This window comes from Dromiciops gliroides, chromosome 1 (assembly GCF_019393635.1).
Source record: "Dromiciops gliroides isolate mDroGli1 chromosome 1, mDroGli1.pri, whole genome shotgun sequence".
Taxonomy (NCBI): domain Eukaryota; kingdom Metazoa; phylum Chordata; class Mammalia; order Microbiotheria; family Microbiotheriidae; genus Dromiciops; species Dromiciops gliroides.
In genome coordinates this window covers 136746292-136770403 of record NC_057861.1, presented here as the reverse complement: position 1 = coordinate 136770403, position 24112 = coordinate 136746292, and the positions used below count along the sequence as shown (strand labels likewise).

Sequence of the window (24112 nt, the reverse complement as noted above, 5' to 3'; positions counted from 1 at the left end):
TATAGGAGTTAACTGTAAAAATGGGTATATTTTTAATCACTTCCCAGGGACTTGGTGAGAATCAAATTTTTAAAATGCCTTAAAAACATTATTCTAATGTGTTAATTATTGTTCTCTAGGTTGCATTAGCATTCCATCTGGCCATCCCCCCTCCAGCCTTTTCCTATTCCCACCTGCCTACCAAATTTTTCTAAAGCACTGCTTAGATTAGCTTCACCATCCCCACTCCCCTCTTCATTATTCATCTTATCTGCTGGTCTAATACCTAAACACTTTTCAAAGCTCGACTATTTCTTCCTTCTTCCAATTACCAGTGATTTATCCCAGGGCTCCTTAAACCTTTTCCACTAGTGACCCCTTTTTGTCTGAGAAATATTTACATGATCCTGGACATAAAGGTAAATAAAATAGGTATACATAACCTTTTACTTTTGCTAAATTCTTCACAACCACCCACATTCAGTTATGTGACCACATAATGGGGTTGTGACCCACAGTTTAAGAAGATTTGATTTATACCATGTAATATAATAGGCATTTATTAAGTATTCCTTTGTATTAGTTGACATTTGGATAGCCTTCTAATTCTTAAATTCTGATTAGGGTCATCTCCCTTACTAGACTTGACTGAAAGTTCTCGAGGTGGGGGTGGGAGTTGGGTGGCGGCGGGTTGGGAGAGTTCATATACTGTTCTTATTTTCATTTCCTACAACACTCTGCCCAATTCTGGTCGCAAAGCAGGCACCTAATAAGTGATAACTGAGTGAAAAGAAAATTCATGTTGTTATGTAAAAACCCATTAGCTTCATCAATGTTATGCATATAGGAATCAACATCAGGATCTCATGAACTTTTTTGTATAATCTATTAGTTCTTGAGAAGCATGAATGAAAAGATTTTATTAGAAACTTAAAACACATTTCCAGGCATAGCATCAATGCCTATATAGGAAATACACATAACATTATTTATGATTTCATCTTTATTTGAAAAACAATGCCATTCAAAATGTAAAAATAGATCAATTTTCAAAGAACCATTTAAATATGGCTTTGAAAATTGCAATGTTTTATTTACAAGAGACAGATGATAGTGCAATAGCAGTCATAGGTATTTATGATAAATAAGACTATAAGTACTATTTCAACATTTTAGGGAGAAGGGAAAGGGGAAGGTCTTTTTATTTAAGCCGCTCCTGCAATGCCTTATGAAAATATAATCAACAATAATGGGCATAGGTACAAATGATATCTAGAAAATGAATTTGACCAACCAGTGGGATCCAGACCCAGATATCCCAAAGTCACAAGCATAAGTGGGAAGATTGTTTCCTACTTTATGTATAAAATCAACCTGCCAAACAATGCAACCCCCACACTTCTGAATTTGCAAAGGGGCTCTGCTGTAAGCATCTCTATTAAATGATATGTATATGTTAAATCAAGACTGAGACACTCTTAATCTTGGAGCACGATGAGGTTTGCAAATCAAATGTACATTCAATGCCAAGTTTTCAGAAAATTCGGATCCAGAATTAAACTTTAAAATGGGGGGGGGGGAACTGTTATTACAATAGATACTGACTCCTTAATCCTGAGAAGGGTATGGAATCTCACCAAAGTGCAAACTGACCTAAGATTAAAGTATATCACCAGTGAATGCTTATTTCACTGTCCACTGATTCTGATATACTCTGAATCTGGGCACTTTTTTCAGCAAACCTTCTAAAGTTTGAAATTAATCCTTTAAGGTGAACTATTACATATATGCCACCATGTATCCTTGCAAGGACAACAACTTACTATTGCACAAGAGCAGATTTAAAAACCAATCCACATAGTTCAGTTTAGCAATAAAGGCAGATCCATCTAATCCACTATACAAATATTGCAAAATCAGCTTCTATTTGAACAATGAAATGGACAAATTCACTGAGCTATACGCTTCATGTCAGTTTTAATATTGTTTTGATGGCAGCTATTCTAGGCAAAGGCAGCCAAGTCACATAGACAAGTGAGAGAGCAAAAGCAGGGAATTTATGAGGATTTATCAGTTCTTTGACTTTCAACAGCTTGAGGTTGATTTAAATCATGAAATATGTTGCTGTGCACTATTTCTTGCATGTTTTGTATTTCAAGCACTAAGGAGTACGTTGCTGCTGCAGCAGATATTTTTGTGTTATCTTCTTCAAACTTACTCTTCTTCTCCTCTGAGGTCAAGTAAAAAATGGGAGACATTTTCATAAACTAGAAAGGTAATACAACAGGCTGGTGTCACTCTAATCAAGTTAGGGACAATTCCTTTGTAAAATCCAAGGATGCCTTCTTTCCTATAGAAGGGGAAAAAATAAGTCAATATCTAAAATAACTAGTATGAAGATACTGTACAAAATTAAATCAAAACACTTAACATGGTAGGAAGAACATCTAAAATTTTCACATCTTTTTGAAGGAACTGCAAAGGATCACTTTAAAAATGATTTCATCTTAAAATATGGCTGCTAAAAAAATTTCTCCCATAAGACTGAAATTGTTTAAGCTTACAGAAATGCTATACACCAATTACCACAATTTAATTAGTCCACAATTTAACTTTATTGGCACATAGTCTATGTGATATTGGTACAAAATTCAGAAACTAGGTACAGAGTAGGTTCTTCATAAACACTTGCTAAATAGAACTAAAGAGAAAGTGTGTGGGAAGGAGGGTGTTGAATTGAATAGAAGTAAATTTATCACACATTAATACTCAGCTGTGGAAAATATCTGAAACAAAAGAGAAATGTGGGGATTTCTACCACTTCCGATTCAGCTATACATGCACAGAATAACAATATATTTGTTGGGTTGAGTTCCCAACACAGAACAAGTATTTTTTTTTTAATCAGAGTATTTTATTATTTTTAGTTACATGTAAAGATAGTTTTCAACATCTGTTTTCATAGGATTTTTAGTTCCAAATTTTTCTCCCCGCCTCCCTTCCTTCCACCCCTCCCCAAGATGGAAAGCAATCTGATATTGGTTATATATGTACAATCACATTAAACATATTTTTGCATTAGTCATATCGTCCAGGGTTTGCTTTTTTTTTTTTTTTTCAGGGCAATGAGGGTTAAGGGACTTGCCCAGGGTCACACAGCTAGTAAGTGTCAAGTGTCTGGGGCTGGATTTGAACTCAGGTCCTCCTGAATCCAGGGCTGGTGTTTTATCCACTGTGCCACCTAGCTGCCCCTGCATTAGTCATATTGTGAAAAAAGAATCAGAACACAAGGGAAAAACCTCAAAAAAGAAAACAAAAAGCCAAAAAATAGAAGCAGTATGGTTCAACCTACATTCAGAATCTACAGTTCTTTTTATTGGATGTGAAGAACATTTTCTATCATGAGTTCTTTTATACTGGAAAACAAGTATTACATTGAGATAAAGTATATACAAAGAGTCAGTCACTGAGTTGGGGCTTTCTGAGAATGTTTTAGAGCAAAGATTCTTATTCCACATAAAAAGCCAAAAAACAAAATCCAAGGTCAACCATAGGCTAGTCACCACTATTGCATCATAATCAATTAGATTATCTGAAGCATTTATACTGCTACCTTACCTCCATGTTCTTTTGATTACATCAAATACACCTTTGTAAAAAATGTGCTGATCTTGAAGTCGGGCTCTCACTACTTGATATGGGTATGTTGCTGCCACAGCAAATATTTTTGACATCGCTGCAACTGATATATATTCTATTGTGCTCTAAAACAGTAAGACAAGATAGTTAGGTCTTTTCTGGATATTTCTTAAACTGAACATATTTCCTACCTTGAGCTTATAAGGTCTACTTTTAAGGCCTCTTAAATGATGTGGTGAAGCTAAACTAAAACAAAGCAACAAGTACTTAAAATATGCTTTAAAATTTCTTAAATATATCCATTTTCTCAATAACTGCATATGGTATTTTAAAAGATTTCCAAGTGTTAACTTTACAATTAGAACACAATTTGTGGAAAATTGTAAATGACAAATGGGGAAAGGGGAAAAAATCCATTTTTAAGTATTGAAAATTAACACCAAAAGGTTAGTATAACAAATTTCTAGTACATTTGATAACTATCTTGACAAAGCTAATTTTAATTTACACATTTTTTTTTTTTTAGTGAGGCAATTGGGGTTAAGTGACTTGCCCAGGGTCACACTGCTAGTAAGTGTTAAGTGTCTGAGGCCAGATTTGAACTCAGGTACTCCTGACTCCAGGGCTGGTGTTCTATCCACTGCGCCACCTAGTTGCCCCTACATTTTCTATAAAAGTAAATTAGATCACCTTTTTAAGAATTTCTTACCAACTGTTCATCTGGTAATCTATTGATATGTGTATTGTACTTCAATTTCAGCAATTCATATGCCATGAACTGGAGTGCTCCATGTGACGTTCCAATTAGCCCAGGCAGAAATCCCTAGAAGATAACCATCTTTTCTTTAAAAAAAAAAAAAAGCTGTAATATCTAATTTGAAATAGTAAATAATTTTCCATCTCTTCTTAATAGGAATGCTTTATTTAATATGTAAACACTACAAAAACTTAAAGAGTTACTATGGTAAAAAAAAAATCTGTCATAGAATTGTCATTCTGGAGCTAGAGAAGATGTTAGAGGCCTTCTGGTCCAATGCCTTCATTTTACAAATGAGGCCTCTGAAGCCCAGGCAGGATAAGGATAGGTCACACTGGCAATAACAATGGATGGGATTTGAACCCAGGTCTTGATTCAAAAACCAGGGCTCATTATACTGTAGTGTCACCACTTTACGACTAAACTTCAGGTGATAAGCCATTCTAAACTGAGATCAGTGGGTCATCAGATGGCAGAAAACCAGGCACAGATCCATACTTGAGTCTAATACTTCAGTGAACCTGTCTTTTCATCAGTGTGGGAGAGCAAGCACCCTTCTGTGGTGCAGAATACAAACAACCCACGTCTTCTGATGCTGTGTGTTCTTGCTTATATCCTTTTGAAAATTATTCAAAGTACTTTCTTTAAGTCTCCTGACATTATGTGGACACCAATGAAGAATGTAAATTTTCTATTATTCCTCATTCTTAGTGCAGCCCACCTTCCTTCTTATATATGTTAACATTTTATGGATTTTTTTATTGAGCATTTCCAAATACTCTCTTACCCTAAAACTTCACGCCCACCTTTGTCACAAAAACAATAAAACAAAATTAATTAATACAGCAAATATCTTTGAAAGCAAATGAAATATTCAGCACCTCTAGTCCCCTACCCCTCTACTGAGAAGAGATGAAAGTCCAATCATGAGTATTCTGGAACCAAAATTGGTATTTTTGCCTTTGAATTTAGCTGCCATATAATATTGCCTTTAGTTATATTACTGTAATTAATGTTCATATATTTTCCTTGCTCTGGTTTGCTCTGCATAAATTCAATGATTCTTATTTGCTTTTTAAGACATAATAACATTTAATTATATTTATATAAATTGCAACTGTCTAAGGCATTCCCTAACTCATCTATACCTACTTTCTATACCTACTTGCATACCTCACCCCAACAAACAGAGATACTACTAATACTCAGGTATATATAAGGCCCTTCTGCCCTTGACTTCCTTGGGGAACTTAAGAAGTAGTAGCATTGCTAGGTCAGAGTATAAACAGCTAATAAAACTTTTCTTGAATTTCAAATTCTTTTCCAAAAAAGCTGGTTCATTTCACAGCTCCAGCAGTCATTCATCTTTGGTATTATCATTTATGCCCCTTCTTGTGTGCAATTCTTCATTAATAATATCCTGAGGTTTACTCTCACCTACTATACATTTCTCCACTGTTGAGTCATCTGTAATTAAAATTCTTTAGAAACTATAGTGCAACAGGATGCAGACATACAGTATCACTACAAAAACATCATGTTAGAAGTTGCAACTTTGTTCCAAGAAAAACCTTTGAGTCATTAAAAAGTACTACAAAATTTACCAAATGCAATTTGGGCCTCTTATTGGTTTTAGGCTCAGTCCAACCAGTTCTGTTTGTCCAAGAGATATAAATATCTATGTATCTCTCTATATATCTACAGAGAGACCAGCTCTAGAGGCTGTCCATCTAAATGTATATACCTGGAGGTTTTCCCGACTTCAAACACAGCTATCAACTACATATCATTGGCTTAAAAAAGAAAAGAAAATGAATCTTTCTTTAAATATGCTTAGGAACTCGTTATTTAAAGGAATTAGAGAATCTTAACCTTAGAAAAGACTTTTGAGGGCATTTAGTTCAACTTATACTTAATTTTATTTAAAAAATGTCTACGTGAAACTAAAACTCACTTGTTTAGGGCCAATATTCTTCTAGTGCATTAATTAAGCACTATTGTGTGCCAGAGAGGAGACACAGTGTAGTGGATAGAAAATTGGACTTAGAGCCAAAACATCTAGGTTCAAGTTCTGACTCTGAAGTACACTGACTGTAAGCCCAGTCAAGTCATTTAACCCCTCAACATTCTATGCAATTTTCTAAGACTAAGAAGGTGCTGACTTGCAATGGTAGAGGGAATTTCCCTATGGAGTGTGCATTATACTGATGAAATCACAGGCCCAGTCCCTATCCTTATTCTTCCAGTGAAGCTATATGGCTACAAATCATGGAATATGATAATCTCTGATGAATCAAAAGTGTGAGTGACCTAGGGTGGGTACATTGCATGTAAGAAGAAGCGCACCTAGAAAAGAAAGTAGGTTAGTCATTTTGGGAGAGAAGGATAACACAATAAACATGTGCATGCTGCTGCAGATGCAGTTTTTTAGGCCTGGGAACTGCTGAATTGGGTCTTGCTGAGATGGCCTGTAAGGGAGAATCTGCCTGTGATCCATCATAAGACTCCCTTGGTTAGTTTGCCTATCATTCCTACTTGTGACTGCTATCTGTGGTAATTCTGGTGGACACATAAATAATGTTAAGAGAACCACAGAGAGGCCTACAACATGAGTAGATTCTCCCTATGAAAGAAATATGGGAGAACATGGATAAGAATTGTATAACATAATAAGGCATGGATGAGTTTTGCACTGTTGAAGAATACACAATAATGAGATGAAATCATAAATCTATTTTGCATGTGATGTTTTTGTTTTCTGGGGTGAAGGGACAGGGTACAGTAAGGCTGAAAAACTATGGAGATATTTACATTTTAAAATACAACAAACTATTTAAAGATGTAAACACCATTCTTAGCTGGGCCTGTATAAAAATTTGACCAGCAGGGTGACAACACCCAGGATACAGAAAAGACAAGCAAGGAATATAATGAATTAAATGATGATTTAAAGACCTTAATCAATTTCTTGCACATAGTAAGTAATCAATACTCTCCTATGTTGACTAAAGCAGTATAATAGGAAAATTTCAGGGCTGGATTGAATCATAGGATTACCACTGATCCAGAGCTCATATATATGGGACTCAGAGGTCTAGTATAACCCCTTCAACTTATAGATGAGAACACTGAAGCTCAAGATGTGAAGTATTCTTTCCAAGGTTAAACAGTAATAATAATAATAATAATAATAATAATAATAATACCTATCTATAATGCTGTATCCTCTTTTATCCACAATTATAAAGGAATCATAATTATTTCTGAGTTTATCTGTAGATATCTGGGAATGAATTTTGCTTATCTTGTCCACAACCTTAGAGAGGCTAAAGGTCTAACTAAAGATAGGTTAGTTAAAATATGAATTGTAATTAACAGAAAATATAGGCCATCATATCTGTACTGAATTTGAAGCTGACATTTGTTGCCATCATGTGCATTACCGATCTGACACTGGTAAGAGTTATGTTGCTAATCCTCTTTTTAAACATTTATTTAGAACTGTTAATTCTAAAAATCTGAATGAGTTTGCTTTTCTTATAACTTAGTCTGTAAAGCACAGAAAAATATTTTTCTAAACACCAGAACTGTTTAAAGTCTAAGCATTAAATTCCAAATTACCTACATATTAAAATAAGATACCTATGAATTTTAAAGAATTCTATCCCCCTCCCATCCACATCACACTGATGAATGACATGGCAGTGAATATAAATAGTCTAAGGAGATATAATACCCGTACTGTGAATTATATTTGTTTTTATTAAAACTTGCTCATAGGCTTGTTTCTTTTTAGAATTGAGTACTGGAATCTTTCAGAATCTGAACCTAAAAGGTAAATGAAAATGTATGTGGCAACTAACTAGGCAAATAACAATTGATATAAATCTCTATTATAATTATTTAAAACAACCAAATGAAAAGTACCTTGTACAATCCACGCACACCTTCAAATTTATATATCTTTACAAGTGTATCCATCATTCCTTTGTACTGCCTTTGTGAAGTACTGACAACATCATACTGTAACATAAGTCGAGTCTTTGTTACCCATAATGGATTTGTAATACAGAGTGTCATGGCCCCTAAAATAGAGAAGTTTAATTACATATGTACTTTTTGACTAACGAATGTTACAAATACTTAAAATTATAGCTAGGAGACAAAAATGAACTCTCCTTGGAAAATAGGAGGTAAAGAAGTGACCTGAATCACTGTGCTCTTGTCTTATGGTAGACCACCCAGTGGCCTTAGCTGCAGAAGGATAGGACAGAAGAGGCATTTTGGGGAGATGACAAGATTTTATTGTGGACAGTGGGGCCTATTGGTTATAGCACTCTTTGGAGTGGGGCTAAAAAGTGGAATGTAACTCACTCCTTGGGTACATTTTCAAGAGCTTGACTTGGAGTGGGAGTCTGGGTGTCCCAAAGTAGGTAAATAGTGAAGGTACTTAATGAAGCTGGCTTCTTCATTGATCTCTCCTTCCCTTTGGTTCCTAGGACTTACTCTCCCAATTCCTTTCATCCTCTTGTTTAGATGCTTTGATGGGAGGGGGTGGGATAGGGAGGGGGAAAGTGGAGGGAGAGAAGGGGAAGGGAGAGTTATATTTGCTGGGTTTCTGCATTGCCTTTTCTGTTGTGAAGAATGGAATGCTTTTCTCACAGAAATATTTTAAATGATTAGGTTGCCATAATACCCATCTAAAAAAGCTATCTAACTTTAAAAAATACAATAGGAATGCTCACTAGGAGTAAAATAGACTTTTATGGTATAGCATGGGTATTTAATTTCCACATATTACATTGTTTCTATGAAAAACATATAGGAAACATGGAAAATATCTTCTGAGTTCTAAAGAAGTGACTTATAAATTAATTTTGGATCATGACCCATTTGTCATTTGGGGTTCATCTGAATATATGATTTTAGAAATTCATACTCAGAGCATTTTGCTCCTTTAAGCCAATTATTTCTGCATAACCACACCTCCACTAGGACAAGAATAAATGCCTTATTCCAAGTTGCATTGTATTGGGCATTTTATGTAGCAAAGTAGACACAGGTGGATAAAACAAAATATTTACAGATATAAACCCATGTTGTCCCCTGTATTAAATACCCCAATAAACAAAACCAAGTTCTCAATTATAGCTCATTCCACAAAAATGACAAACAGAAAGTTACAAATTACCATGAAATTTTAATGAATTTACAAATATGTAAAACTATAAAAATAATTTTATAATCTCTTTAATCTCTGCATATTTTCTGGATTTTCTATGCAGTTAATCGATGTATATTAAATCTATAGTATGTATATTAAACCATGTTAAGCACTGAACCAGAAGTTATAAAGGAATAAGTTATACTTTATATTTGTGTTCTACAAAACATACACATACCAGAATAATTAAACGATGTTCTAAATTAAATAATTGGTAAACCAAAATACTATTTTTTTTTCCTTTTTACAGACTATATACCATATGTTTCCTGTTACTAATGGATCTACAACTTTGCTTAGATGCTGAAAATAAATTATTTAAAATGTATCCAGAGTAAAAAGTTATCCGAAGAAGTCCGCATAATATCCAGTTTCATCCAATTGATTAAGTTGAGTTGAAAAGTCACTAGAAAGTATGATAAAACAACCCTGCAATTTGTATACATTGATGTACAGGATTTTTATAGATTACACATTTTCTTACCAGCTTCAGCAGCTGAAACAAGGTATTCTGTTGCCTCTAGCCGTTCTGTTCTCCCCTCTGTCTTATATGATTTAATAGCATTGTAGCTAAAAGAATTAAATGAGAGATTTCAATGAAGATAAAGAAAAATAACCTCTACATTAGTGTTTTGAGTTCTTTGGAATTTTGTTGCTTAGATTAATAATTGTAATATTTAAAGATGAACCATAATACAAACAAAAATGCCTTATTTTTCAAACACTGGGCTTCAGCAGAAGAGGTTTCTCCAAAGCATGGCAGCTGAGAAGCATGAAAGCAAAAAGGAGTTCTGAAGTATAATTTCATTCTGTATCTAGTAATATCAATATTTCCTTCAAGGTGTGGAGGGGTATGGACTAGATTTTATTTAAGCACATATAACAATCTGATTACAGGGGGGAAAAAAAGACCAAAAAAAGAAAAGAAAAATGGGATTTTTAAAAGGAGAAACATTCATTCAACAAATATTTATTGAGTACTTAGTACATGCAAGGTATTATGACAGAGGGTGTGAGGGATAAATACAAAGTTTAAATATCAAGTTTTTGATCCTAAGGGATTAACAATCTAAAAATAGACATAAATTCCCTAACAGTAAGAGCCATCAAAACATGAAATGGGCTGCCTCAGATGGTTCTGGTTCCTTCTTAATAGAAATCTTTGGATGGCTACTTTTCAGTTATGTTACAGAGGATAATCCTTTTTGTTGAAGGATGAACTAAATAGCTGTAGACATTGATTTTAATTTTCAAACTTTGTGATTCTGGGAATGGAAAGGAAAGGATAATAAAATGAGGTATTATGAAGGAAGAACCAATAGCCCATGAGAAACAACTGCTTACATAATAACTCATAAGGCTTACAAAGCACATTCTTCACAACAACCCTGTGAAATATTATTAATCCTATTTTCTAGATAAGGAAACTGACCCTCAGGGAGGTTGTGACTTGCTCATAGCTACACCAGTTATCAAGTAGGAGACCAAGACATGAACACTGGTCTTCTGATTTCAAGTTGACTAAACTGCATGTTTTGAACCTGAATGACTCGGAGAACTCTGTTGGCATTAACTGAGATTAGGTGAAAAAAGAGGAGCTGCTTAGAGTAGGGTCAAGGAAAGGCTGAACAGCTACTATAGGGTAGGTGATGATCAGTCACTGTAAGATTAATAATAAAAAACAACAACTGCAGAGTAGCAGTCAAGGCCCAGTTTGGTTTGGAGAGTATAATTCTGTAATGAAGCTGATTGCCTACTTTAATGACTTTAATTCTGCAGTGAAAACAGACAAAGTAGATGTTGTGAATGACTCTGGTTTTACAGCTGGCTTAGTGGGAAAATATTAAGGGATTTAAAGTTCCTAATAAAGCACTGTGGTGAGTAGGCTGACATGGCTAATCATGGGTCTACAATGGAAGCAATGAAACCAAAAGGGGACTGAGAGACTCAATCACTCACCGCTTAGAACCTCAGTTTCCTTATTTGTAAAATAAAGAGGCTGAACTAGATTATCTTGAGGTACATTCTAGCTTTAGAATTCTATGATTCACTCTCACTGCCCTGCAGGAAAAAAAAAAAAAGAAATTCTTTGGGGGCAGCTAAGTGGTGCAGTGGATAAAAGCACTGGCCCTGGATTCAGGAGGACCTGAATTCAAATGCAGCCTTAGACACTTGACACTTACTAGCTGTGTGACTCTGGGCAAGTCACTTAAACCCTCATCCCCCCCCCCCCCCCCGAATTCTATGATTCCATAATTAGAAGAATAGAGACCAGAAGACACTATTAGGGCAAAGAATAATTTCAAACGATATGAAGAAATGAGAGTAGTTGGGGAGAAGGAACTCAAGAATCTGAGAAGATGGAAATGGAGTATTCTGGGTAATGAAAAATACCCATGTGCTGCTTACTGCTGAGAAAGCTGAAGTCTTTAAGTCCAGTGTGTCAGATGGGTAAACCAGTATGAATAGTGAAAATGGCATGAAATTTTAAATGTCAGCCAGTACTGAAGTCATTAAGGAAGTTAAGAATTATCTAGAAATCAATAGTGCCACTGACACGGAAGTGGAGACAGTAAATATTCATGTTCTACACTAAAAATCAGTAAATAAACATTTATTAAGTACTTGTTATGTGCCAGGCACTATGCAAAGTGCTGGGAATACAAAAAAAGGCAAAAGAAGGAGCTCACAATCTAATGGGAGAGACAAGAAGCAAAAAAAAAAAAAGTACAAATAAGCTATATAAAGGATAAATAGGAAATAATTAACAGAGGGCAGGCACTAAAAAATTAAGAAGGGTTGGGAAATGTTTTATGTAGAAGCTGAAATATTAGCTGGGACTTAAAAGGAAGCCATTAAGTAGAGATGAGGGAGAGAATTCCAGACATAGGGGAGAGTCAGAGAAAATGCCTGGAATCAAGAGACAGAGTGTCAAAATGACTAATATGGAAATGCTTTACATGACTGCACACGTATAACCCATATTCATCCATCCTTCCTTCCTTTCCTCCCTCTCTTCCTCTTCTCCTTTCACCCACATCTCACCTTAAGAAATCAAGTAAGAATTCTTCCTCCAAAGGAGGAGGAAGAGAGCTAACAGAATTCCCACTCTATCCTGTCTGGGTTCCAGAAAACAATTATGATTTTCTTGGGAGACTTAAAAAGGGGAAAGAATATCCATTATTTTCTCATCAGATGAATGTGTCTGGACCATTTGACAATGCCCAATGCAATGCTACTGCTTTGTGAATACATGCTTTAACTGAGGGCAAAATATCAATAGGAAAAGATTGCCATCACCTAATAAACACTCCGTGGAGCCTTTAAAAAAAAAAACAGGAAAATTAATCTACTTTAAAAGAATTTCTTGATTATGAAGAGAAGTATGGAATTGAGGACAACAAAAATGAAAACTATCTGTAAAGATGTTATTACAAACTTGTTTCACCATCAAAATCAGTGCAGACACCATATATGCACTTTAACATCTCATATAGATGTGTCCATTTGCTGCATGAGGAAATGGAAATTATACTGAAGAAAACAAGATGTAAAGAACAGCTGGACTAGACCAAATATACATAAAAGAGGTCTGACTAACAGGTGACACTATTTTTAGGGTGCTGAGGAACTAATTCTCAAGAACTGTGCCCTCAAGAGGAGAGTACAAAAAATATGGATTCTAATACAAAATTAATTACTAAGCCATATACCTACGTTTCTCTTCTACAAAATTATTCAATTGTTTGTTTTATTGATGCCTTTAGTTTTTATATTACATTTATTTCCAAACACATAACTCCCTCCTCCTCTCCCTTGCAAGCCTTGTCCTTACAAGAAAGATTTCAAAAGAAAAAGCAGTTCGACAAAGCCACCTCTCATGTCAACTGAGTCTGATAGGTATTCCACATCCATAGTCCCTTACCTCTTCAATGAGAAAAGTGTATTTTCTCAACTCTTCCCCCTATCCAAACTGGATAATTTTCCATTTTTTATTGGTTTTTTTTTTTTTCAGTTTAAATTGCTGTAGTCATGTATACTAACTCCTTTGATCAGCTTCATTCTGCATCAATCCATATAAAATTTTCCCATGTTTTTCTAAATCCCTCATCTTTGTTTCTAAAGAATATAAGCTCCTTGAGGCCCAGAACTTTATAATTTTTGTCTCTGTTGTTCCAGCACCTGACCCATAGTATGCATTTACAAATTATTAATAAATTCATTAATATGCAATAATATTCAATGGCTTTTCTGTACTACAGTTTATTTAGCAATTACCTAATTGTTTAGCACCTCCTCTGTTTCCAGTCATTTGCTGTTAAGAATATTTTGGTGTATACAGGATCTTTCTTCGTCTTTGACCTCCCTAGGATATATGCCTATCAATGGGATATTTGAGTCAAAGAATAACTGAACCAATTTACATCTCCACCAACTGCCTGTGTACACATATTTTCATCATTTTTTACTATTTACCACATTTACTATCTCCATCTTTTACCTTTGTCAATCTGCAGGGTGAAAGGCAATATATATCAGAATTGCTTTAATTTACATGTTTATTACTGTCTATCAAAGTTTTATAAGAGTTCATTTGTGATGAAGTTATGAGAAGGAAAAAGCACCCTTCTGCAAAAAAATGTTCTACCACAGGTTACATGTTTACAATCATACAAGAGACTGAAAGATAGAAAGAAAACAATATCTAAGTTGTTTGCTGATTACAAAAAGCATTTGCTTTTAAGTAGGGTTCTACTCCAAAAGTGTTTCCCATGCATATTTTGAAACCATATAAGGTACCCTAAAAATGTAACAAAAATTTAACTTTGTTCAAATATTGTCACATATGCCAAGAAGATGAAGGTTTGCCAAAGGTGTTTACCATTTTGCTGGTTGCACCAAGCCCCCAAACAATGCAGAACCATTTAAATAAGATGTATAAGAACTCAATAGTTTAGTCTAACTACCCACCCTTGGGAAAAAAACAAAACCAAAAGCAGATAAAGACTGCCTGTTGCCTAGATTGTCAGACAGAACTTAGTCCATTCATCAGTAAATATAATTTAGATAAATACTACAAATGGATAAATAATGTACTTTTCAGAAATTACACAATTATTTTATTTAGTTAGCATCATTCTTTTAATAAACCCAAGCTTCTCCATAAAGCAAAGGCTGATTTTTAAAATACCAAAAAGCTACTGATGATGCTGTAAGTCATAAAATACAGTGCCTCGCACAGTTAGTGCTCAACAAATGCTTGTTGATTAACTGGATAAATACTGTAGCCCCTAAAGGACTGAACTTGAGGATTACCCAAAAAGCAATGAAAAAGATACTTGGTGGTTATGAGAACACTGGAACCCATTACAAATGAGGAATTATGTGGGCAAAGCACCTTAAAATGTGGCAGAGAAATAAATAAATGGGTAAAAAAGATGGATCAGGGGGCAGCTAGGTGACACAGTGGATAAAGCACTGGCCCTGGATTCAGGAGTACCCGAGTTCAAATACGGCCTCAGACACTTGACACTTACTAGCTGTGTGACCCTGGGCAAGTCACTTAACCCCCACTGCCCCAAGCAAAAAAAAAAAAAAAAAAGATGGATCAGTCAAATAGTGAGAAAGAGGGATAACTGATTGTGCTTCATTAGTATTCATGCAACACCAATCGACAGATTTACAGGAATCAGAGACAACAATCACATAGCATAGACATGCATGGATGGTTTTCAATCTGTATCAACTCAGGCTTTCTTCCTGAAATGTGGCTGTGTGACATGGTTGTGTTATTGTGTTTCTGTATATTTATGGTAGAGAATGTTGAGAAAGTATTGATGTTTATGGTATATAAAAGTACATTTGGAGAATTGGGTTTAATAGTGGAACTTTGCTCCATGTGTGATCCCAGGCAAGTTGCGTAAGTTCTCTGGGTCTCAGTTTCATCTATCAAATGAACCAACTATCAGATGGTACCTTCTGGCTTATGAACAGCAAAAGAATTACAACGTTACAGTAATATGTGTTTTGTTGCTCCTTGTATCCAAAAGAACTGCAGCTATTTCCAAATGGGAGAGAGAGAATAGGTTTTAAAGTAAATCCAAAAGAAGAACTCAGGAGAAGTGGAAGTTGGTCAAATGCTAGAAAGCAAAAAAGATGTGAGCCCCTTGAAGCATCATCATTTCTGTCGTCTTCTCAGCTATTTGAGCTCTCTCTTTCACAGTTCTCATGTAGCACTGTTGGTTGCTTTTTTAAGGTTATGTGAGAACCAACATTCACCTCTCACTTCGCTCTCCACCCTTCTAGGTTCACAGTGTGGAATTCTGTATTATTGGAGAACTCTAGAAACAACACCTCTTCCCCAATAAATTATTGATAATCATAGACACTACATGTGACTACAATCACAGTAAAAACATTTTCATTTTAAGTGTTAGATTCAAGTTCTATACTTTCCCACAAGTGCTCAACCACAACTGTTAAATAATGGCAAAGTCAAGGTAAATGGTGTTCACCTTTTTGCCCTGTACATAAATTATCCATTATCAGAAGTAAATATGGACAATTAATTTCTTATAAGTAAGGGAAAACTGGGTAGTAAATCTACCTTAAAAGAGCCTTATCTTAAATGGAAAGCTCTATTCTATATTTATAATCAGAGACCATGAAGACTGTTACATAGCACCTTTACACAAATCACAAGAAGTTGGTGAGGCTGGTCATTTAGCTTTATCAACATTATGCTGTCAAAGGAAGTATAAAATATTACTTTAAAAAATCCATGCTTTCTCATAGGATATAATACAATTTCTAGAGATATACTTACAAGAAAAAGTAGAGTCCCCAAGATAAACCTGCACCCCACACATTAGGAGTTACTCCTTGATAAAGGCCTCGTAGTCCATCAACTTTCCAAATAGTGGTCAGACAATGTACTATTCCTTTATATTTCGGTCTCAGTTCCAGTCCATCACTCACTATACATTAAAGCATATTAAAAGTTAGTAAAAATTGAATTCTACATATTCTTTCTCAAATGAGACATTGGTAAAGTGCTCAGTACAGTGTTTGAATAGTAGGTACTTTAGTAATATTTATTCCTTTCCCTTTCCACCTTCCCCAGGTCAAGGACTTGGGAAGGACCTCAAAGGTCATCTAGACCAACCCCTTCGGTTTACAAAGAAAACAGGCCTTGAGGTTAAGATTATCATTGATGCTGACATTGTAAAAATCTTTTTTTTTTTTTTGGTGAAGAAAAATTTCTTAAGATAAAATCCTTTATGTAAAGCAACAATTTTACTTTATCTTTCATGTCTACACAGTACTTTCCCTTGAAGTCCTCAAAATTATATAGAAACGACTTGTTTATAATCTTAGTTATTATTTTTCTTTAATTGATGACTAGACCATGTTGTACAACCTACTCAATAAACTCCGGTGGCTCCCTACTACTTTTAGAAAAAAATATATAATATACATATAATTTATTTATTCATCAATTTATTTATCACAAACTTTATCAGTGTGTGTATTTATGTATGTATGTATGTGAATACACCCCTTTGTTTAGCTTTTTTTTGTTGTTTGTTTGTTTTGTTTTTTTGCGCAGGGCAAGGAGGGTTAAGTGACTTGCCCAGGGTCACACAGCTAGTAAGTGTCAAGTGTCTGGGGTCGGATTTGAACTCCCGTCCTCCTGAATCCAGGGCTGGTGCTTTATCCACTGTGCCACCTAGCTGCCCCTTGTTTAGCTTTTAAAGCCTTTTGCAACCTGGTTCCCAAACTATATTTCTGGCCTGGAAAAAATATTTCTTCATTCTTTTTATTTGTATTTCCAAGCCTTGGCCCAGTGTCTGGCACGTAGTTGATGCTTAATAAATACTTGTTGATGTATTAAATAGTGTTTTTGAACCTAAGTCTTTCTGATTCCAAGGCAACTCTCTACACACTACATGATGAAGTAATAGGTAGATGTTTCAAAGAAGCAAATTTAGACTTCATGTGAGCAAAATCTTTTAAAAAATATGTATTATTTTTTTCCATTACATGTTAAGACTTTAAAAAATTTTATTTAACTCCAAATTCTATCCTTCCCTGAGACAGTAAGCAATCAGATAAAAGTTATACATGTGCAATCATGTAAAACACTGTTATGAACATTTCTTAATGGAGTTATTTCAAAGTGTAATATGCTGTTTAAAGAGGTACATTCTCCCCCAGTGGAGGATGTTTATGAGCAAAAGTTGTAATCACTTGTATATGTTGTAAAAAGCATTCTTTTTTTTTTTTTTGGTGAGGCAATTGGGGTTAAGTGACTTGCCCAGGGTCACACAGCTAGATTAAAAAGCATTCTTTCAGGTATAGGTTGGACTAATTGGTATCTGAGATCCATTTTAACTCTAAAATTATTTGAAAATCAACTTGAAAGGAAAAACAAAAAAAGTCAATTCTCCTAAACAATGAATGACAACATACTGAATGTGTGTGTATGTACACACACACACACAAAGGGAAAAATCAAGATTTTTTTTTTTGAAACTGACAATCATTTCAATTTGTAAAAAATGAAAATGACTGTTTTAGTTACAAAAATTTAGTTACAAAAATCCAAAAGGCTTTTTAAAAAACCTATAAACCCAAAATTTCTGATAGCCTTGCATCTCTAAATTCTTTCCCCCTCCCCCCATGGAGATTAGAAAATCATTAATAGCTGAAAGGGAAAGTCAATTCCTTTTATAACTAATCTGACCAATAGTGCAATTTAGCTACTCTTTTAAATGAATTATTCAATTTTTCTCTCACTCAGATCTTTCTGATGCTCTCCTTGGGTTTCAGGTTTCTCTTCCTCTTGCATAAATCTTTTGATCCAGTAAACCACCTCCCTATTTTTCTCTCCTGCATTCCTTTCAACATGAAGTTCATATCACTATAATATTCCCCAGGTGCAGCTAAGATGCACCTGGCTTTTCAAAGCCCAACTTCTTATGGCTCTAGTTCAAAGATCTCTGCATTTACTTTTTTGAAAAGTTATGTGTCACAATTCTCTTAATTATAGGTAATTTTCATCCTTTTTTTCAGACAATTTTATTCCTTAAAATAATATTTTACTCTATACTATACTCAGTCATGTCCATGCAGTATTATTATATGTTATTTGGTTATTTCAGTTGGGTCTGACTCTTTGTGACCCCATTTGGAGTTTTTTCTTGGCAAGGATACTAGAATGGTTTACCATTTCTTTCTCCAGCTCATTTTATAGAGGAGAAACTGAGGCAAACAGCGTTAAAGTGATTTGCCCAGGATCACAGAGCTATTAAGTGTCTGAGGTCAAATGTGAATTAAGGTTTCTCGACTCCAGGCCCAGCACTCTACTGAACCACTAGCTGCTCTAAATCACCTGACAAATAAAATAATTATAATAATAGCTATCATTTATACCAGGCTTACTATATACTAGTTGCCCTAGTATACTATTACATGCAGAGCTTAAAAAGAAAAACATTTTGCCAGTTATATCACTAGAACATAAAAATTCCTATTACTAGAATGAAGATATCTCATTCTGCATGATCCCCCTATCCTACTCTAACCTCCCTGCTAATTTCACACTTGTCTTAAAATTTTTAGCTGCTGAGAAGTTGGCTAGTAATCAGTCAACAAAAATTGAGCACCTGAAAGGCAATGTCAGTTGCTGGGGGAGTGGTACAGAAAATCCCTTAAGGAATTTAAAATCTACTTGAGGATAGAAAGCATAGACAAGCAAAAGGTTAAACAATACAAACAATATCATAAGGCAATGTGTGATTGATAGCCATTTGAGGGGCACAGCTAATTGGTACCACATTGGGAAGAAGTCTTATGACTTCCAGTGGCCTGGGAATACCTAGCCTCCTTGGATACTATAGGCATAAAAAAACAGTCACTTTTTTTGAAGCTAGAGCAAGGAGGCCAACACAAAGAATAAACAACGTAAATATAATCCCAAATGTTTTCAAAGAGTGATAGAAGTCTACTGGAAATTGCTTTGAAAATTGCAGATAACATGGTGAATCAATCACAAAAATTCAACTTAAAGCATGTTTATTAAGTACCTAACTATGTACAAAGGACTAGATAGAAGGATAAAAATGAAAGACTGATCCGGCCCTTGAGAAACATGCATGACAATAGGGAATATAACAAGTTCACAGATAAAGAAATATAATTTAATTTGAGAAGGAAAAGGGCATTAATAATTAAGAGTATCAAGGGTTCTTAACCTTTTTTTGTGGCATGGATCCTTTCTCAAAATGTTTTTAAATGCATAGAATTATGAAGGAACACAATTATATTGAAAATTACCAAAATGTATTTTAAAAAAAAACTTTATGGACCCCAGTTTAAGAATGGTTGCCTTATAGTATCTTGCTTGTTGAACAAACATATCAGCTCCCAAGGTTTCCATTATTAACTCTATGCTGCTAATTCCAAGATTTAAATCTACAGTACGTTATCTTTTCACTCAAAAGCTACCACCAAAGTGCAAACTTTGCCTTATGCGTAGGTTGGTGTTTTTGCTTCAAATCTCTAAATATAAAAGGTTCTATGCGGCATTTAGTCTTTTACCACTTGGTCTAGTCTTCTTAAGACTATAAAATCCAGCAACACCTGTCTTCTTACTGTGCCAAACACACTGCACTCCATTTCTTGTTCCTTGATTCTGTGCATTTTCATTGACTCTTACCCATGCCTGGAGTGTTCTTCCTCATGGTCAGATACTGACTTCAAGACTCAGCTCAAGTCACACCTTCTACAGAAGGCCTTTTCTGGTCCTCACACTGCCTCCTCCCATGCCTTCCCTCTGAGATGACCTATCTACTCTATATTTTCTTATATGTTCATAGTTTTTTGTATGCTGTCTCCCTAATTAGAATGTGAACTTCTTGAGGGTAGGCATCATGTTTTTTGCCATTGTGTGAATCCCCAGCACTTAGTACAAGTGACTAGCACAGAGTATAAGCTTAAAAAATGCTTGCTGACTTTTGACTAACTGCCTTAGTCTGGTCATTATTGCTATTTCTTCCTCATCTTCCCTCTCCCATAATGTAGAAGTTAACCATTAGGATGCTCTGATAGGTATGTTTTACACTGATCTTGAAAGGAACAAGGCTTTCATGCTACTTCTACTAAGTTATCTTTACACCATGCTCCTATCCCTTTACTTATTGTCTTCCCCCTATTAGAAAGAAAGTTCTTTGAAAGTAGGATCTATGTCTTGATTGCTTGTGTTCATATTAAATGCTTAATATTCTCATTCCTTCATTCCCTCATTCATATTCTCTTTTCCCTCTCCCTCTCTCTGTCTCCCCCCCTACCCCCCCCCCAGCTGTCATTCTGTTCCCATTTGAACATTTCCAGGGGCAATACTTTAAAAGACAGGTTGCTGTATTTTCAGACTCAGCTAAGTCTTAAAAAAATCTTTCCAATATTGAGCCAAAATATCATTTTGCACCTTCTACAATGAATATGTTCTGGGCTGTACTATAGAGTTACAAAGAATAAGTTTACCCTGCCAAAAAAAATAAAAGAATAAGTTTAGCACTCCTTGACTAAATGATAGTTCAATTAGTTTGACTGCTTGAGTGAGGAATAAGTGATATTTATAAGGCCTATTAAGGTATGCAAAGTGGTTTACATAGTTTCATTTGATTCTCAGGGCAAATGTGTGAAGTAGGTACTAGAGGTATTATCTCCACTTCATAGATGACAAAACTAAAGCTCACCAAGTCAATAAACATCAAGGATGAGATCACTGCCTCATGATAATTCATTATCTAGTGGTCTGAGATTTGAGTTTTCCTCAACAACCATTTGAGGTAGTTGTATAACTATATCCCCATTTTACAGATGAGGCTCTGATATGACTTTCCTATGGTCACATAGATTGTTGTTTGTCTTTCATTCTCAAGACTTGCACTGAATTGGATTTAAGTGAGAGCTGTGCAAGGTCACCAACCTCATTCTCCCCTCTGGAGCCATCTGGGGCTAGTGGCAAGATATAGATCAGGACGACTGGATATGGCCCCAGGATGTTTTTTTTAAGGCAATTGGGGTTAAGTGACTTGCCCAGAGGTATACAACCAGTAAATGTCTGAGGTCACATTTGAACTCAGAGGTCCTCCCAACTTCAGGGCTGATGCTCTATCCATTGCACCCTAGTCACATAGATATAGTAAGCTCTTGAAAAAAGACATTTAGCCCAGAATGCTATTTGTACTGTGCTTCCCACATTATTGGTAGAATCATAGATTTACATCTTGGAGTTTAGTCAAACTGGCATATTTTACATATGAGAACAGAGAGGCATTGACTTGTGCCCAGTCACACGGAAAATAAGTAGTGGAGCCAGGATGTGAACCCAAGCCCTGACTCAAAATCTGACACCTTTTCCCACTGAACTATACTGAATACTATTGTATATCATATGGAATCCTTCAATTATTCCCCAAGGAAATGAAAATTTGTTTGTTTGTTTGTTTTTTTTAGTGAGGCAATTGGGGTTAAGTGACTTGCCCAGGGTCACACAGCTAGTATGTGTTAAGTGTCTGAGGCCAGATTTGAACTCAGGTATTCCTGAATCCAGGGCGGGTGCTTTATCCACTGTGACACCTAGCCGCCCCGAAAATTTCTAAATGATCAGATTCACTACTTTCCAGATCTAATACTTGAGACAAAAACTGATCTGTAATTAAAATTATAGGCAATAATAAAATTAACAACTTTAAAGTTCAGTTGTCCAAGTAGACTTTCCTGAACTTGCAAGAAAATTTGCTGTTTTTATTTTTAATAGTTTTAATATTGTTTTCACAAAACATTTCATTTGATCCTGAGGTAGATATTAGATATTATTACCTTCATTTAACAGATGAGGAAGCCCAAAGAGGTTAAATGCTCACCTAGTGAATAACATCAAATCAAGCACTTATTAAATAAATGTTTTAGTGCCAGGCAATGGGCTAAACATGAAAGATTTGTTGTCTCCCTCAACAGATTCTGAGCTCCTTGAGGGCAGGGCCAGTCTTTTGCTTCTTTTGTATTCCCATCATTTAGGAGGCACTTAATAAGTGCTTACAGATTGGTATATTGGGATCTACAGGTGTTCAACCTACAGGTGGAGACAACAAGCAAACAATGTCTGTAGATACAAGAAGTGTACTGGAATAATTGGAGATATACACTAGTATTAAGAGGACCAGGAAAGGCTGATTCATCAGGGAACAGGATTTGAACTTGACCATATACACCATTATAGCTCAGAACATCTTAAACATAGAAAGCTAATATGACACTCAAACTTTCCAAAAATGTACTGTGGCCTCTCATGTATTTCTTCATGAAAGGGAGTTAGGCATGCTGTGAGTTCTTTGAGAATAGGTTTCTTTGCATCCCCAGCGCTGAGAGTGCTCGGCACGTAGTAGGCACCTTGTGGACAGCGTCGAGCTGAACCCGGGTTCAAGTGCTATCGCAGCTGGCTCAAGTCAATTACTCAGGTAACTACTTCGGGTGTTTCAAAAGGAGCTGTTCGGAAGGCAAAGGTGCAGACCACAAGAGGAAAACCACTGACTCCCAATCTCCCCCAATCTCCTGCCACCACGCCGGGTGTCCTTCCCCCCGCCCCCGAGCCTGCTGTCGTTGGGTGCCCCGTCATGTGCTCGTCACCCCGTAACCGCCCTCGTGGCAGCGACTCCAGAGCCCTCCGCGCACAGAGCAGGGGGAGGATTCCCGCACCTAGAGTCGGTCCGAGAGCTGCTCCGTGTCGGCAGCCTAAGGGCCGGGATCCCACGGAGGGGGAGCCGCCCGAGGCAGGCTCCCTGCCCCCTGCCCCCTCCCCCCGCCCGCCCGCTCCGTCGGTCCCCCGCAAGGCAGCGCGGGGCCGCCGCCTCCGCCGAGCGTGGGCAGCCTCTTACCGGCGAAGCGGATCTTCACGAGGTCGAGCGGATGCAGCGCCAGGTTGGAGAGGACGCCGCCGCTCACGCCCGCCACCAGGTTCTCGTACCGCACATGACGGAACACTGTGTACAAAGGCGACGACCCGGCCGTCGACTGGCCCTGGGCCGTCATGATGTCGGGAGCCGCGGACACCACGGCGCCCAGGGCCGCGGAACTGGGACGAGACGCCGTCGCCGCCACTGTAGCGACCGTCGCCGCCCGGATCGGCGGAACAGCGCGGGCCGCGAGCTGGGGTCGGCGCGACCTGCGCGCGGGCAGCCGGAGACACCTCGGGAGCCGAGGGCGGGGGGCGTGGCGGGGGCGTGGGGGGGCGTGGCGCGGCGGAAGCGGCAGAGCGAGCGTGCTTGCCAGGGGCGCGAGGTGGGAGAAGGGGCAGCTCACGCAGCCGCGATAGGGAGGCTTGCTCCAAGGGATCCCATCTCCTTCCGAATCCCCGCCTCCGCTTTCCCAAGAGGAGTAACTACAAACTGCCGAGTCTTGGGCGGGGTCTGGGGGGATGGGGTGGGAAGATGAGTGAAAGACAGTTT

The 24112-nt window shown here is 36.7% G+C and overlaps 1 protein-coding gene across 1 annotated transcript; it reads right to left on the bottom strand.

The window, feature by feature from the left end:
* Positions 1-959: 959 nt before the first annotated feature.
* On the bottom strand, positions 960-24045 carry SLC25A32 (solute carrier family 25 member 32). Its single transcript, XM_043979258.1, has 7 exons — positions 23543-24045; positions 16426-16576; positions 10084-10169; positions 8303-8460; positions 4328-4441; positions 3598-3743; positions 960-2329 (listed from the first exon to the last, which is right to left on the bottom strand). Exons 1-7 carry the CDS (start codon positions 23694-23696, stop codon positions 2194-2196), a joined length of 945 nt encoding a protein of 314 aa, XP_043835193.1. The 5' UTR covers positions 23697-24045; the 3' UTR covers positions 960-2193.
* Positions 24046-24112: the final 67 nt, after the last annotated feature.